Source organism: Cryptomeria japonica, chromosome 3, assembly GCF_030272615.1.
Source record: "Cryptomeria japonica chromosome 3, Sugi_1.0, whole genome shotgun sequence".
NCBI lineage: Eukaryota > Viridiplantae > Streptophyta > Pinopsida > Cupressales > Cupressaceae > Cryptomeria > Cryptomeria japonica.
This window is the reverse complement of record NC_081407.1, coordinates 950,644,006-950,658,852: the sequence shown is the minus strand read 5'-3', so window position 1 is coordinate 950,658,852 and position 14,847 is coordinate 950,644,006. Positions and strand designations below refer to the sequence as shown.

The window sequence follows — 14,847 nt, the reverse complement described above, 5'->3', positions numbered from 1 at the left end:
TAAGCAAACCATTCTATCCTAATGAGCCCTCTGGTGACCCTTCAATGCAAAGACTAATAGCCAAGAACCTAAAAGACTAAACCAAGAAGACTAACCCTAAAAAGCAAAAAGTAGGGGTCCCCATTTGCAATGGGGCGATGTGTGAATACGTCACAACATGTACCTCCACTTTATGCTGATACCATGCTTACTATGTGATCACCATAGACCCTTCTCAATTCAATCTATCCGCTATTACTTATTAGTAAACGTATGGTGTTTCGACGTTGATAACTAATCCCTTTGTGTTGCTTATCCTGTGGCAACTGGGAGTAGGTCCTTATGTTATACATGATCCAAGCAAGGAGTAATACTTTCATGTAACTTCATGTATGATTGGTAGTGCTACTATTGAATATATTGTCGTCTTTGCCAATAGTCTTAGGTCTTGAATGGGGACATGACAAAAAGGCATTCATTTACCAACTTTTCAAAAATAGGAAATCAACTGTTAAATAGATGTTCGATCAGATTAAGATAAAAGCAGTTTTAATTATACAAATTCCAAAGGTAAATGTGAGATTTTTGCATGGAAAACCTAAGGGCAGAAGTAGAATATGTTTGTGATCTTCATACTTTGTCATAACAGCTGTGGAATTCAATTTTTCAGCAGGATTAAAGACTTTTCTGATATTCCCCATTTGTCATGAATAAAGCAAATTCAGACATACCAACAGATAATCAAAATTGAGATTTGTGAGTTCTTGCTAAAGGATTGATGCAGAGTAGGGATTGTAAACAGCAGAACAGTCTATTAGCAAGCAACAGCAGAGGTGCAACTTCATTCTTGAATCAGAAAAGTATTAGCAACCAACAAGAAGTGTGCATTACAAGTCATTAGGATAAAGTTTTGAGAACAGAACAGCAAGGGTCCTTTGCATATTCCTATTTTCTCACATAAGATGGTTGAGAATTTATTGATAGTCAAGTGTCATTCTGTTGTCCTCATTTTTGTTTTCAAAAATGAAGGACCATTACTTGAAATTTTTGTGAAAAAATGGGAAAAAAATTTACTCTATGGCACGCTTCCCGATGCAGAATTTCGACTAATCCTTGGATTGGCTTAATCCTCAGTCCATCCTCGAACTATGTTTCGAATTTCGTCGAATTCTGGGTTCGTTTGCTATGTCTTTCCTTCAATCGGGTTTTAAAATCCCGACTGCAGGTGGAGAATTTTCTTCAAACTACAAGTTTTAATGATATTCATTGTTTTGGTCTTTGTAGGGGAATTTTTGACTTAATACATGTGCACTTTTATTTAAAAGATGTTACTTGTAATTTGTTTTAAATTTCCCTTTTGTTGTTTTTATCTTTTTTATTGTTTTGGGTCTTGTTTAGTTAAAATAGGGATTTTTTGGCTAAATTACAAGTAAACTTGTAGTTCTCTCCAAAAACCCCTACTTTAATGGTTTTTACATGTAATAGGGATTTTAAACCCCTATTACATATGTGCAAGTAAGTTATAACTTATTGTAGGGGTTTTATTTCCCCTTTTACAAGTAATTAAAACTTGTATTCCTCTCTTAAAAACCCGATTTTGCCTTGCAAGTGCATTTTTGACAATTTTAAACTTGTCATTTGTCTAAAAATCCCGATTTTGGCTTGGTAAGTGAAAAAGTGAATTTTAAACTTGCTATTTGTCTTAAAAATCACGATTTTGCCTTGTAAGTGAAAAAGTGACAATTTAAAACTTGCACTTTAGTCCAAAAAACCCGATTTTGCTTATAAAGTGCATTTTTGACATTTTAAACTTGCTATTTGGTCAAAAAATCCCGATTTTGCCTAACATGTTGAAAAAGTGAAATTTTAAACTTGTTATATCCTCCAAAAAACCCGATTTTCATTGTTTCATGCATTTTAAACTTGCTATTTGTTCCAAACAACCCGAATTGCAAGGAAAAACGTTTTTTTTGAGGATTTTAGGCAAATTTTTGTGGAGATTTTTTGGGAGATAGAAGGCGTTTAGGATTCCTTCCTATTTCCATGCATTTTTAGACACCTTTCACGCCACATGGAGGTTAAGTTTGCTGGTTTTTAGGTTTATAACAGCAAACACGTTTTTGCCAAAAAACCACATTTTTCTTCATTAAAAATGCCATGAATCAGCAATCTTATGAATCATTTTGGCTTGGTATGCTAAGGCATTGAGGTTAGAAAGAGTCTTGGCCATTTTCCATGCCATTTCTCATGCATTTGCTGCCACGTTTTTCATTTTTGGGCATTTTTTCAAAAACGTGGCTAGGGTTTTGGAATACGGTTAATTTTTTTTTAAGAGATATTCTTCTTTATTTCAAAGATTAATCATCTTTTTGAAGAAGGCATTTCAGTTTGGAGCAAGGTAAGATTTCTTTTCTTCTTGTTTCATTTTTCTTGTCTTTTTTGTTTTCTTATTTTCTTCTTGTTTCATTTTTCTTGTTTTCAAATATGTTGGTTCTTCCCCAAAAATCAGATTTTGTGAGAGAGATTTTCCCCTTTGTAAAGCAATTTTAGAATTGCATTGTTCTTCCCCATTTTCTCTCTTTAATTGTATTCGGGATTTTAAATCCCGATTACAAGTTGGATGAAAATAATTGTTCTTCCCTTACGGATAAAAGATTTAACCATCTTTCGTTTAAATTCCAAGTTTCAAAGATGAGAAATACCCATTCTTTCAAAATGGGGTTTTTAGAACCGGATTACATGTTGAAAGTTCTTCCCATTTTCTTGAAGATGATCTTCCCAAAATCTTTTCATATTCATTCTCATCATCCGTACATACCATTTCATCCACTCATTTCACACCTTCATTCATTTTCCCCATTAAAAGTCTACCTACGGCCAGCCATCCAGAACCCGAAATTGGTCCAAAAAAAACACTTGTAAATGAGTTCTAAAGGTCCAATTACAAGTTCAAACTTGTAGTTATCCATTACACATGTGAAGTTGCATGTTTGTTCCCCACAATTGCAAGTTAATGCTCTTGTTTTCCCCACACATGTAATGCAACTTCCAAAACCCGAAATTCACTTGTGAGCCCATTTTTGCATCAATTTCTCTCTTCCCTTGTCAGTCCAGTTTACACACACGATCTACCAAATCAATGGATTAAGGCATGGACCTTATTTTGCAAGCAAATTTCAAGAATGAAGGATGATAGAAAGAAGAAATACAACAACAATTCATGGTTGAGAGCATAAAATGCTTTCAAGACAAAGATGGTCATGACATGAAAAGAGGAAGGCAGCCCGTTCCCTCTTGAAAAGCTAGTACTACCCCAAGCAAGAAGACAAGGATGCAAGTTCCCGTTCCGATTCAAGATGTCTTTACCAATCCAGAATACTTCAAGTTCTAGCATCCTGAAGTGACATGAAGATCATCACAGACAAAGGATGATGCAGTTAGAGTCGTGTCTTTAGACACATAGAATAGTTTTAGTTATGCATTTGTAATTTTGTTTTGACAAGTTACATGTAAAAGTATTTTTTGTAAAATGCAAGTTACACATTACTTGCACTTTTGTAATTACATGTAAGGCAACTACAAGTTGTGTTCGATTAGGACTGTAGTTGGAGTAAGTCTTAGTTAGTTATTGAAGTCTTAGTTAGTTATTGAATAAGTCTTGGTGGTTGAGAGAATCTCTCAAGTTAGTTAGGATCCTCCCACCTTTTTCTCAAGGCTCCTCTTCTATAAATACTTGAGGGGTCTATTGTAATTTTTATCTTTTGGAAAGCAAGCAAAAACTCAGCCAAATTTACAGCAAGAAGTCTTTAAGCTTATGTATGTGGATTGAAAGTTTTTTTAAGAATAATAAATAAGGATTACTCAAGTTTTGAGTCTTTGAGCTACATGTTTGAGTTTGAATCTTTTATTTCTTCTATCCCAAGTGTTTCTAAAAGAGCTTAATCCAATCTGATTTGAAGTCTTTGAGCTGCAAGTAGAGAAGATTAATTAAAATAGGAAACTCTCTTGAAGGAGCAGCAAGTCTTTGAGCTTGCGTCTATTCTTGAGGAAAAATTACTGTATAATAAGAAATAGCAGCAAGTCTTTGAGCTTGCATTAGTTCTTGTCTTTGTGTTGAAAGAATAGATTATTTCAATCTGTGAGCTATTATCTTTTATTCATTGTAAAATTTAGTATAGCAAAGGGTAGATAGGACTTCCAATAGTCAAGTCTTTGAGCTTGATATTGTTGTCCCGTCCCGAAGGAAGTGACGGAAGTCTGCGCTTTCAAGAAACTTCATTTCCTTTCTCTTATTTCACTTGAAAGTGGTTACTGTTGTTATTCAATAGCTATCATTTTCTGTGAAGAGAAAAGGATATTGTCTTTCTTGAAAAAAAAAGAAAGATTGCTGTCCCATCCTATTTTATTTTCCAAGTTGTAGTTAGATAGCGGGAGCCTTCCCTTAATTAGGAGAGTTTTTACTCGTGCTGTGGTTGAAACCACAATTTTGTATATTTCCCCAAGTGTACAAAATTTTCAACCAACACATTCAATGTAGGGAAGTCTGGAAATGATCCTCAATAATATTTCAATCATTACAAGAACAAAAACATTGATAAATTGTTATTCCCTATATTCATCATTCACATATTTCAATACAATAACTTGATTTTCATCAAAGGATATTGCCAAAGAAATTTGGTGTTGCCAAGTTCGCAAATTTGACAATGGATAGATGGTAGAATTCACACAGAGGTTTTCAGATTCAAGACATCAAAATTGAATTGTCAAAATTTCAGAGTTTCATTGGAGGATCCATCATGAGCAAAACAAAGAAAAGCTTCATCAAAATTGTTTCCAAAGCCGCTTGTGGTATTTTTAGGCATCACCTTTTTAATAAGAAGAGCACATTCTGAGAAGTCTATTTTAGCTAGAACTATTTATAGCCAACGCTATTTAGTTGTATCTAGTTTTAGCCTAACTTGCTTTTTGAGAAGTTGTCTATTTTTAGAAGTCTATTTTTAGATCTCCTATCATGCAAGAGATGAAAGTTCTAATGTTAGTTTGTAGTAATTTGTACTGGGAGTCTAATTGAAGATTGCTTGAGTTCAATTTTAGAATTGGTGGATAATCTTGTAATAAAGCTTGCATTATATGCAAACAGTCTATTCTTAGGGTAGAAGTTGCAATTAGCTTTTGGATTTATTTATCATGTAGAGTTTTACAAACCTTATAACTAAATGCCATTTGCACTTGTTGCTAAAATTGGTGTTCACTATGTAAATGCCTTTTGAGTTGACTGTCTTATGAATTTGGATGAAATTGTATTTGCAGATTTTATTTAAAAAGGTATTGTGGCCTAGTATGTAGTTTGACATGCTTAATTCATAATCCTTTGTGTTTGTATTCATGTCAATCCAATCGAGTTTTACTTGTACCTTTTTGTCTCTACATTTACTTAAAAGTTGTAAGTGTTCATAAATTGTGTTAGATCATTTTCTATAGTATGTAATCATAAAACAGAGAATCTCCAATCTAATGTAGAAGAAGTGTTCAATTTCCTTTGCCCCGAGTAACTCCAAAAAAATAGACATTTAGTTTTGTCTAGCATGTGCACGAACCACCCAAAAAACATTCTATAGATTGTAAATAGCAAGTACATATTGTTCAAATTATGTTAGTTTTTGTTTACAAAGGAGCTTCTCCTCTAATTCAAAGAACGGTTCTACCATACATCTCTTTCAATTTGTGCCACACTAAAAGGTGTGAATTAAAATGCTAACATGTATAATCTCTTTCATATGTTTTATGAATGAAATTTATCATATTTTATATAGTGTATTTTGGCACACAAGGATCAGCTAGCTAATAATATAACCTTTTGATAGTTGCCTCGGGCTGAGTTGAGCATCCAACCTTCTAAAACCCATTGGAACACTCAAGGGGCATGGTCCCAAATAAAACCCCACTTATTTATCAAAGAAACACATGGATTATTATCATGAAAATACAAGAGTTTTATAAAAACTACCTTATAACAATTAAAGGCGTGTTTATTCAAGAAATTAAAAACAAATAAATTTGTTCCTATTACTACAAAAAGAAAAATATATAAAAAACAATTGTGCACAAGATGACTGATTATTTTATGCTTTAATAGCATACAAAGTGACACAAACAAATCAATTGCAAAACAGTGGACAGATGTGTGTAACCTCACCGGCATGCTTTTACAGGTATTAATTTCAAAAGCTTGGATACTCCCTCAATAAGGACAGCTCTTGCTTTTAAGACCTCATGAGCAATAGGAACCATATATGGAATTGGGTAATACTTTGCACGTTGTTTTATTCTTTCCAATATCATTGGACGAAGCCTTTTCCATTCTCCCTTAGATTTGTAATCTACCTTTGACTTATAAGACCTTACATACATAAGGCAGTTATGAGCCTTGCCTTGAAGGTACGACCATTTGTTTTTAAATTGTAAAGCAGCTGCAATCTGCAATAAAAGACACTACATTATCAAAAACTATTATATTGCAAAATAGTTCACAATATAGGAGTTACAATATAATAGCCAAGGTAAGTGAATGCTTAAATAAAACGGAAACATAGGCAAACTAGTAATGTGGAAACATAGGCAAGGTACGTGAATGCTTAAATAAAATGCCTCAAATATACAATTATCTGCATGTAAGATGTGGAACCATTGTCAAAGTACATGAGCTATATAATATAAAGTCTAATTAAATGTTGTCTCATGGAAGGAAATGATTGAAGGATATGCAGAGAGTGGATCAAATACTAAATCTTTGGTGACTTTTAAACTAAATAACTGGCACATGCAAAACTAGATTCCACGACCATTTTCATGGAATGTCACCATTGTAGGATATGCTTGAAATGTGTACATTGAAAAGACCTTAAAACTTCTAAACTAATAAAATATATAGAAAACTCAAATTCCTCAACCTTCACCAGCATCCTCTCGCGCTATGGAAAATAAATAAACAAAAAAGAAACATGTCTTAATACATTTTCTTGACAGTTATGATGCGGATGAGAACTTGTGTTCCAGAAGTTCAACAATCTCATGCTTCCCAGAAATCAAGGCCAGTCTATTAAAAGTGGTTGGTAATATTGACTTCAGATAAATGGTTGCTAGAAACAACAAAACCAATATTCGCTTAAGAGGAAATACAGATTTTAGTGAAGAAAATTATATATTCATGTCAAAATTTAACACAAATGCCATGTCCCAGTGACTAGAAATCAATTGAAGCCCTAAATGAGGCAAAAGGGCTATAAAAACACCATTTATGATTATTGACATAAGTGAACTAGACAGGGTAGGCAGATCACTGGAAACTAATGCTCCATGCAAAAGTGTATTAATTGTGAGTATCAGAAAGGAAAGTTAAGCTTGCAGTAAATGGACATTAATTGTACAATAAACAACAAGCTACAGCTCATTCTTCACAATTCATTTGAGTGTAGCCCATATAAATTTTGTATTAGTAGCCACACACCCTACGGGGATGTTACACATTGGAGAGCTTGAGAATAGCACTCCTTGAGTTTATGTGAATATAGGTTTGATGGAATCAATGCGACCCACTGGCAAAAGGCCACATAGCCCCAAGAAATATAAAACTACACTGGTTAGAAAACAGGAGTTACAGGACCATGGTAAACAATGAAACAAAATTAAATACATAGGCTTTAATGAATTTCAGAAAGAGCTCATACAATATATAAAAATTGTTAATTTTAAAAGTGAAATAAAAAATAAGAATAGAAAAAAATCAAAATGATTTTTTAAGAAATTTTGTTTTCAACAGAGCATACCTGATTGTTTTCTTCCTCGATAATAATATATGTATATAGCTAGAAACATCAAATACAATATATATAATAAATTTGACAAAAATTACTTGTAGTAGCATTAATATTTGTATTATATGGATAACATTTACGCTAAATGGTCTTCAGTTAACATACTTAGAGAAAAACAGTCTAAGCATATACAATGTTGTATGGTTTGTCCATGTTTAATATAGATAAGTAATAAGAAGCTCGTTGCTTAACAACATTGACAATGGAATTGTTTACTGACAATGTAAATATTCTATGCATTTGGAATCTAGAAAACAAGAACACTATTGGTGAAATGTCATCTTTGTATTGTACATATGTAATTTTTGCGTGCTCTAGAAAGATTTGTTGAAGGAGATCCACGTGTAAGCAACAATCAATGTTGCCATCTTGCCTATACACTGTGCAACTTAGATTGTAACGATGGGAAAGCTGGGTGGCTCTTTTGTAACATGTGCAGTGACCTGAACCTTTTTCAACAAGTTTGTCAAACACAACAAGGTATAACCACTTTATTATCTTATTGCATGGCAACATAAAGTAAGGCTTCAATCAGTAAAGGGAACACAACAAACCATACAACTTCCTCATATCATATGGCATCGGCAAATGACAAAGAATCATAGGTTTCTGATTACATTGTATGCCCACAATCTCCACTCATTTGACAATGTTTCCACATCGTATGGCCTTCACTGTTTCTGCTCATATGGCAAAGTTTCATTTATACGGTATGGTTGTTTCACTTATACGGTATGGTTATTTCACTCTCAGCATTCATCATCCCCTCATAGAACGTAGGGCTCCATTGTCGAGGGCATTCAACCAACATATAGCAGAATGTACAGCTCCATTGTCAAGGGTATTTAACCAATGTATGGCAATCTTTACACCATCGACAAGTGAAGTACAGCAACGATTCTTGAGTGTGTGGTGACCTTACATCATATGGTTTTCCCTACACACTGTACGGCAGCATCAATTCGCTTGGCAAGCAACGTGCATCAACAGACAAACCTCCAACATATGCCAGCTGGTTCTTTTTTTCAACACACAGTTTCCTCCACTCATCATTACATACCATACAGCCTAGTCAAGGCGTACGTCCATGACACTCATCAAATGGGCGGACAAGGAAAATTCTCACAATACAGCCTAGGCATCAATTCCTTGTCCAAGGAACATAATCCCACACAAGTGTGGTACAGCATCATTCAACATTCCATTTCTGCATTGTATGGCTTGGTGGCATTGTCAAGCAACTACAGTCCTCCATCACACAGCAACACTCACACATGGTAAAACAACATTCATAAGTGGTCGATCACATCGAACATCATCTTGGGGAGAGCATACAACAAGCAATTCAATTCTTGGTTGACATCATATGTTGGCTAAACACTCCAAAATATATATTTTCTAGCTCCATCGTCATTTCTTTTAGCTTCTTAAAAATTCACGAAAATGATGTGTGCCATGAAGATCTATGTGATTCTGAAGGTCATAACCCACACCCTCAAACCCCCACAAGACGCTGCCCCTTGACTCCACTAAGGGCGTTGCACCATCCAGCTGCTGCACTCATTTGATTTGCCAAGCAGACTATAAGTCTAAGTTTGCAAGGTACACTTCCAATTCCATGTACAAGTCTTCGTCTACAATCATCCCTAATATTGCTTGATGTTTACTTGTCATTTGGAAGATGACTTTTTCTTTTGAGGGGGATGATGTAGTCAGCATACAATGTCTATTATTATGTTTTGATAATATTGGAATTGTCAGTATTAATTGTTTGTCACCTTTGAGTAGTTATAAGCATCGATTGATAGTTGTGTTCCTCTTGGCAATCATCGAGTCCTTTAAATAGATTGTGTTTTGTCAAGGGAATAGTATGATCTAGTCGATTCAACTCTAATCCTTGGCTGACCATCTCTAACCTCCTAAAATAATTTCATGTGCAAATAAAGATATATTTGACTCTTCATTGTCATCTCTATTATTAATTCATGTATTTATTTTATTAGATAAAGCAATAAGCAGGCGCCAACTATGAAGACAGTCAATACATGCTTATTTGGCACTTTGAGGTCTAACCTACAGCACATAACCTAGTTGCATCATCCAACCGTACCACTCCAATAAGGTCTATGCGAGTTGAAAAATGTAATTTCAATTTGATTTTGGTTTTAGAGCAATTTCTAGCTCTTAATCATTGCAAAAATAAATAAAATCAAACTTTGAGGGCTTCCAAACTTATGTTTCAATCTGATCTGAGCAGGATTTGTACAAGCCATTGAATTTATCAAAATTTGGTTCAGATTTGGCTTATGAAAATTTTAGTGTTTGATCAATTATTTTCAATTTATAGTTTCATTGTTTCAATTTGCTTCTTTTTTCAAAAAGATCAAAAAATACAAAAAAAAGTACAAAACCATGTGAAGGGGACACTATAGTGGTATCAAAGCCTAGACTCTACCATACTGTGGGTTAAGTTAATAGTGGATGCATTCTAGTCAAAGAACCTTGAAGTCTACTAGGAAGATAGAGATGAAAGGATTTTTGTTGCCCAACTCAATATCTTAATTCAAAGACAGCAACAAATGCACCAACTATTGACACAAATGTTGCAAACAATGCAAAACATGAATGCTACCATCCAAGTACATATCAGAATTTGCAAAGTAATCGAGTACATTCATTTGCATTATGGGGAAATTTATACATGAGCATGACTGCAACCGTATGCTTTATCTAGCACTTACGGTTTTAACAAATCACTAACAAACTATGCAAATATGCTAAGTTTATAAACAAATAATAACAAACATAAAATAAACACGAAATAGGACAAACTATACGGATAATGATGAAATATCCAACATTACCCCCTTATTACATCATTCCTTTAAGGTACTAATAAGAAAATCCTGAAAAGTATCAAACTTCACACGTGCAAGAGGCTTAGTGAGGATATCGGCATGTTGTTTCTGAGTTGAGCAGTATTGATACAGGAGCATCCAGAGGTGTACGACAATCCTACATCTCCCAAAAAAATATTGTTATTTTTATTTTCTATAATGTTTAGGTGGTTAAAAATAAATGCAAGCATATATAGGTCTCCATGTACCTAGGAAAGTGCCCAAGGAGACATAGGGGGTGAAAATTATTTAACATTTGTGGCCTATGTTCAATGGCAACTGTAATTTTCAAGAAAAGACACCTTTTTCTATCATTTATAATGCTAAAATCATAAAAATACCCTTTTGGACATGGGAACAAGGGAAAGAGTCATGCACTCATATTTAGTTTTACCAAATGGTTATATAAAAATGGGAAAAGACACCTTTTTAGGCACCCACTTGGAAAAATTGAAAAGACACCTTTAAGGAGCCCTCCTAGGGAAGTTGAAAGGTCATCTATTGGCTATGTGTTGCTTTTATTGATAGGCATGTGTTGTGTTCATCAAGAGGGGAAGTGGGATTTCCAAGAGGCACAAGGATGCTATAAAAGGGAGGCTTGGGCTAGAGATTATTCATTAAGAGTTGAATTCTTCTCTTCAAAGATAAAGAGGAGTAGTAGCTAAGGGGTGTAGAAGAGTATCTTGTAGCTCCAGCTTACATAGTTGTGATGCCTGAGTGGCTAATTTTTTGTAATTGAAGAATTTGTATTTCATTTTATTGAAATAGAAGGCAAGTTATTTCTTACAATTTTCTAAGTTATTCTCTTTGATATGCTATGTATGAATATTGGGTAGAGTAACCCTTCATCTAGTATGCATTTGGGTGTGTATTGGGGGTTCCCGTCATCAGTGGTATCAAAGCAGGAGTTCCGAGCATGCAGACACAGCGCCAAATGTGAAGTAGTCTAGCACAAAGATAAGGTTGAGGCTAAGTAGAATGTGCACATAGTTCCTCCACTAAGAGAGAGTGGGTAGAGGAAGTGAGATGTATATGATTATGACGTTGTTGGGAAAAAGTATGTAAGTATATGAATAAGGGTAGGTGTTTGATTGTGACACATTTCAACAGTCACCTAGCAATGTGAGAATGGGTATGGTATAACAGACACACTTATATGAACCCATGATTCTATGTACAGCAATGTGTGCATTGTTTCAAAAAATGTCTAAGCTAATTTTAAAAAACAACTACATAGTAGATAAAATTGTAGAACTCGTGTAAAAATCCCAATTTCCAAAACTTAGCCCATATAAACAGAGCCCAAGTTTCTAATTGACCAAGTTATTTCAAAATGGTGTAACTTATATAAAATACCTGCTACGTGATAGATTGTTTTTTTAATATTGTGTAAAAGTCCCAATTGCCCAAAAATCCATAAAAACCCTGCTCAATGTTATGATATGATGGACGTGCTAATATACCTGGGTCCACAAACAGCCTGGGGTTTATTTATTACAAGTAGCCAATCACTGGATATAAAATCAAATGCGTCAGTATTTATGATCCTTAACTAAAATTGGATGGTCACAGATCAATCAAATCACACAAGGCCTGATTCGCACTATACTCCACAAATTTTTGCAAGAAGAAATTCATTTTAACGAGGATTTTATTCTTCAATTTATTTGTATTCCTACAGAAATTCATTGCGAAAATTTCACAAATTCTAGCAAAAGGAGCCATTTGAATGTGATTTTGTTGTTAAGAGCAATATGTAGTCACACTAACATTCATCAGAACATAAACCCATCCAACCCTAGTTTGCACTATACCTCAAAAATGTTTGTGAGAAAACATTCATTTGAATATCAATTTTAATCTTAACGCTGCCTGTAAACCAACAATTCAATTTTCAAAAAAGTACGCAAATTCAACTATAGTTTGCGCTAGAGGCACAGTTGAATGTGAGAAAACATTCATTCGAACAAGGATGTCAATCTCTAATACACTGTACTCAGAAAAAAAATTCGCTGAAAACACAAAAAAATCTACCCTTATTTTTTCTATTTGTTCGCACTAAACACTCAGGTTTTTGCCAAATATATTCATAAAAATGGGAATTTTGATGTTAAAGAGTATTCAGTCATAGTGATAAACAATTCATTGAACCCTTACAACCATATCCAGAGTGATGCTGGACCAACACTACACTAGCTGCAAGCACGAGACCTTATCAACCTCTGATATAGCAGATTGAAGGATTAACAACATATGCACCAAGGACATAGAATAACTTTTATCAACTAAGACGAGTCCCCTTACTGTTTCATACTGCATTTGCAATCCGAATCCACACATGTATGATCTTCTATTTTGTTCATCAAAAATTGTCTCCCTCATGCTATTGCAACCCAACGCAGAGTGGGCAACACACTTCTCCGAAAGGTCCCGTCGAGATGGAAGGGAACATACCCAACATATGTCTCCATAATTTTTGAGTGTCACAGAAATGCAAATAAAAGCATGTTCACTGGACAGCATATAAAATTTGTCTATATCATATGCACATTTTAAAAATGTGATTATTAAATCTTTTAACATTCATAAAAATAAATAAATGATAGGATTTACTATTTAAAACAAGAACTCAAAGAGTCGACTAGAGCGAGAGAGAAATATAAAAAATAATGTTTTAAAATTTTATCCATAATTCAATTAAAATTAAAAATTTATTACAAAATTTATATAATATGTTGATTGAGTTATCATGTCAATATATACATTGGAATATTTGTAAATGGATATATAGAATAAACTTATTTATAAATTTAATCTTTCAATTGTTAAAAAAAAAATTATAAAATTACAAATTGTTACTTCCTAATTATTCATTTTTAAATAATTAAAATAGATGTTAAAATTGACTATAATTATTTTTGAACCACAATTCTTAATAAAGATGAAAATTAGTCCAAGGGGTTGAGCTTAATTGGTTAAAACAATGGGTTCTCACATCCAATCAAACATAATAATAATAATAATCGGCTTCGCCCTATTACCTACCAAAAAAAAAAAAAAGATGAAAATTAAAAAATAATAAATTAATAAAATCAATATTAACAAATTATAAAATATTATAAAATTGAACTATACTCCAAACAGAACATTTTAAAAATATACAAAATAAAATTTGAATTTAAAATTATTAGTAAAACTAAATTTTAAAAAGTAAAAAAATGAAATACAATCTATTAAAAAATTTAAAATAAATATTTTTAAAAAGAATATAATAAAAAATCAAATATTTATATTGGTTAATTTCTTTTTAAAATATAATAATTATTAAATATAATTTAATTATTAGTAAAAAATTATGAAAATAAAAAAATTTATTATAAATTTAACTATAATACAAATGGAATAGAGGTGGCTTCATTTTATAGATGAAGTATGTTTTGGTTATTAATGAGAGTTAAATGCATTTATGTAAGGTATGGAATTACCGAGTCCCACATGGAGCAATTGGAACGTAAACCAAGATAATGGCAAGAACAAATAATTGAAGTAAATGTCTAAAGTTTGGAAACTTATTATTATTTTTAAATAAAAGCAAATAAATATAATTTTTACACTACTGTTACTCCTATTAGCCAATAAGAAAACAGACAAATAATTTTATTTAAATCATTTAAATATACATAAATATAAAAACTATAGAATGACACTCAAATTTTTAAAACTCTGGAAAATGATTGGGCAGTTAAAAAGGGAAAATGCATCGAACGGATGCATATGTATCCTGCCTGTTGGTAGGAACAAACAATTAAAACAAATATAAAGAACATATTGTATTTAATTAATTGATGAGACATTGAAATCTTATTTGCAAGATAGATATACATGCAAGAAATTGAATGTAATAAAACCTACAACTTAACAATAGAACCTAATAAAATATTAATTTCAAATGAATAATTAATCAAACTTAACTGATTAATCACTATGCTCTATGTTTTTTTCTTATCATTATTATAATTGTATTATAAATTTGATTATAATAATTAATCAATCTTAATTCATGATTCAATCATATCAAATACAAAATTAAATAT

The 14,847-nt window shown here is 32.8% G+C and overlaps 1 protein-coding gene across 11 annotated transcripts in view; it reads right to left on the bottom strand.

The window, feature by feature from the left end:
• Positions 1–13,268, bottom strand: part of LOC131038927 (APO protein 4, mitochondrial) — an 81,094-nt gene extending 67,826 nt beyond the window's left edge. For 9 of the 11 annotated variants that reach the window (XM_059217035.1, XM_059217036.1, XM_059217038.1 and 6 more), the window contains exons 1-2: positions 13,058–13,268; positions 6,179–6,459 (exon numbers count right to left, since the gene is read on the bottom strand). In XM_059217035.1, coding sequence (XP_059073018.1) covers positions 6,179–6,459; positions 13,058–13,135 — 359 coding nt within the window. In that variant the 5' untranslated portion in view covers positions 13,136–13,268. Of the gene's footprint in view, positions 1–6,178; positions 6,460–12,910; positions 12,991–13,057 lie in introns of those variants that run through there. The other 2 variants (XM_059217040.1, XM_059217041.1) reach the window with 2 other exon arrangements.
• Positions 13,269–14,847: the final 1,579 nt, after the last annotated feature.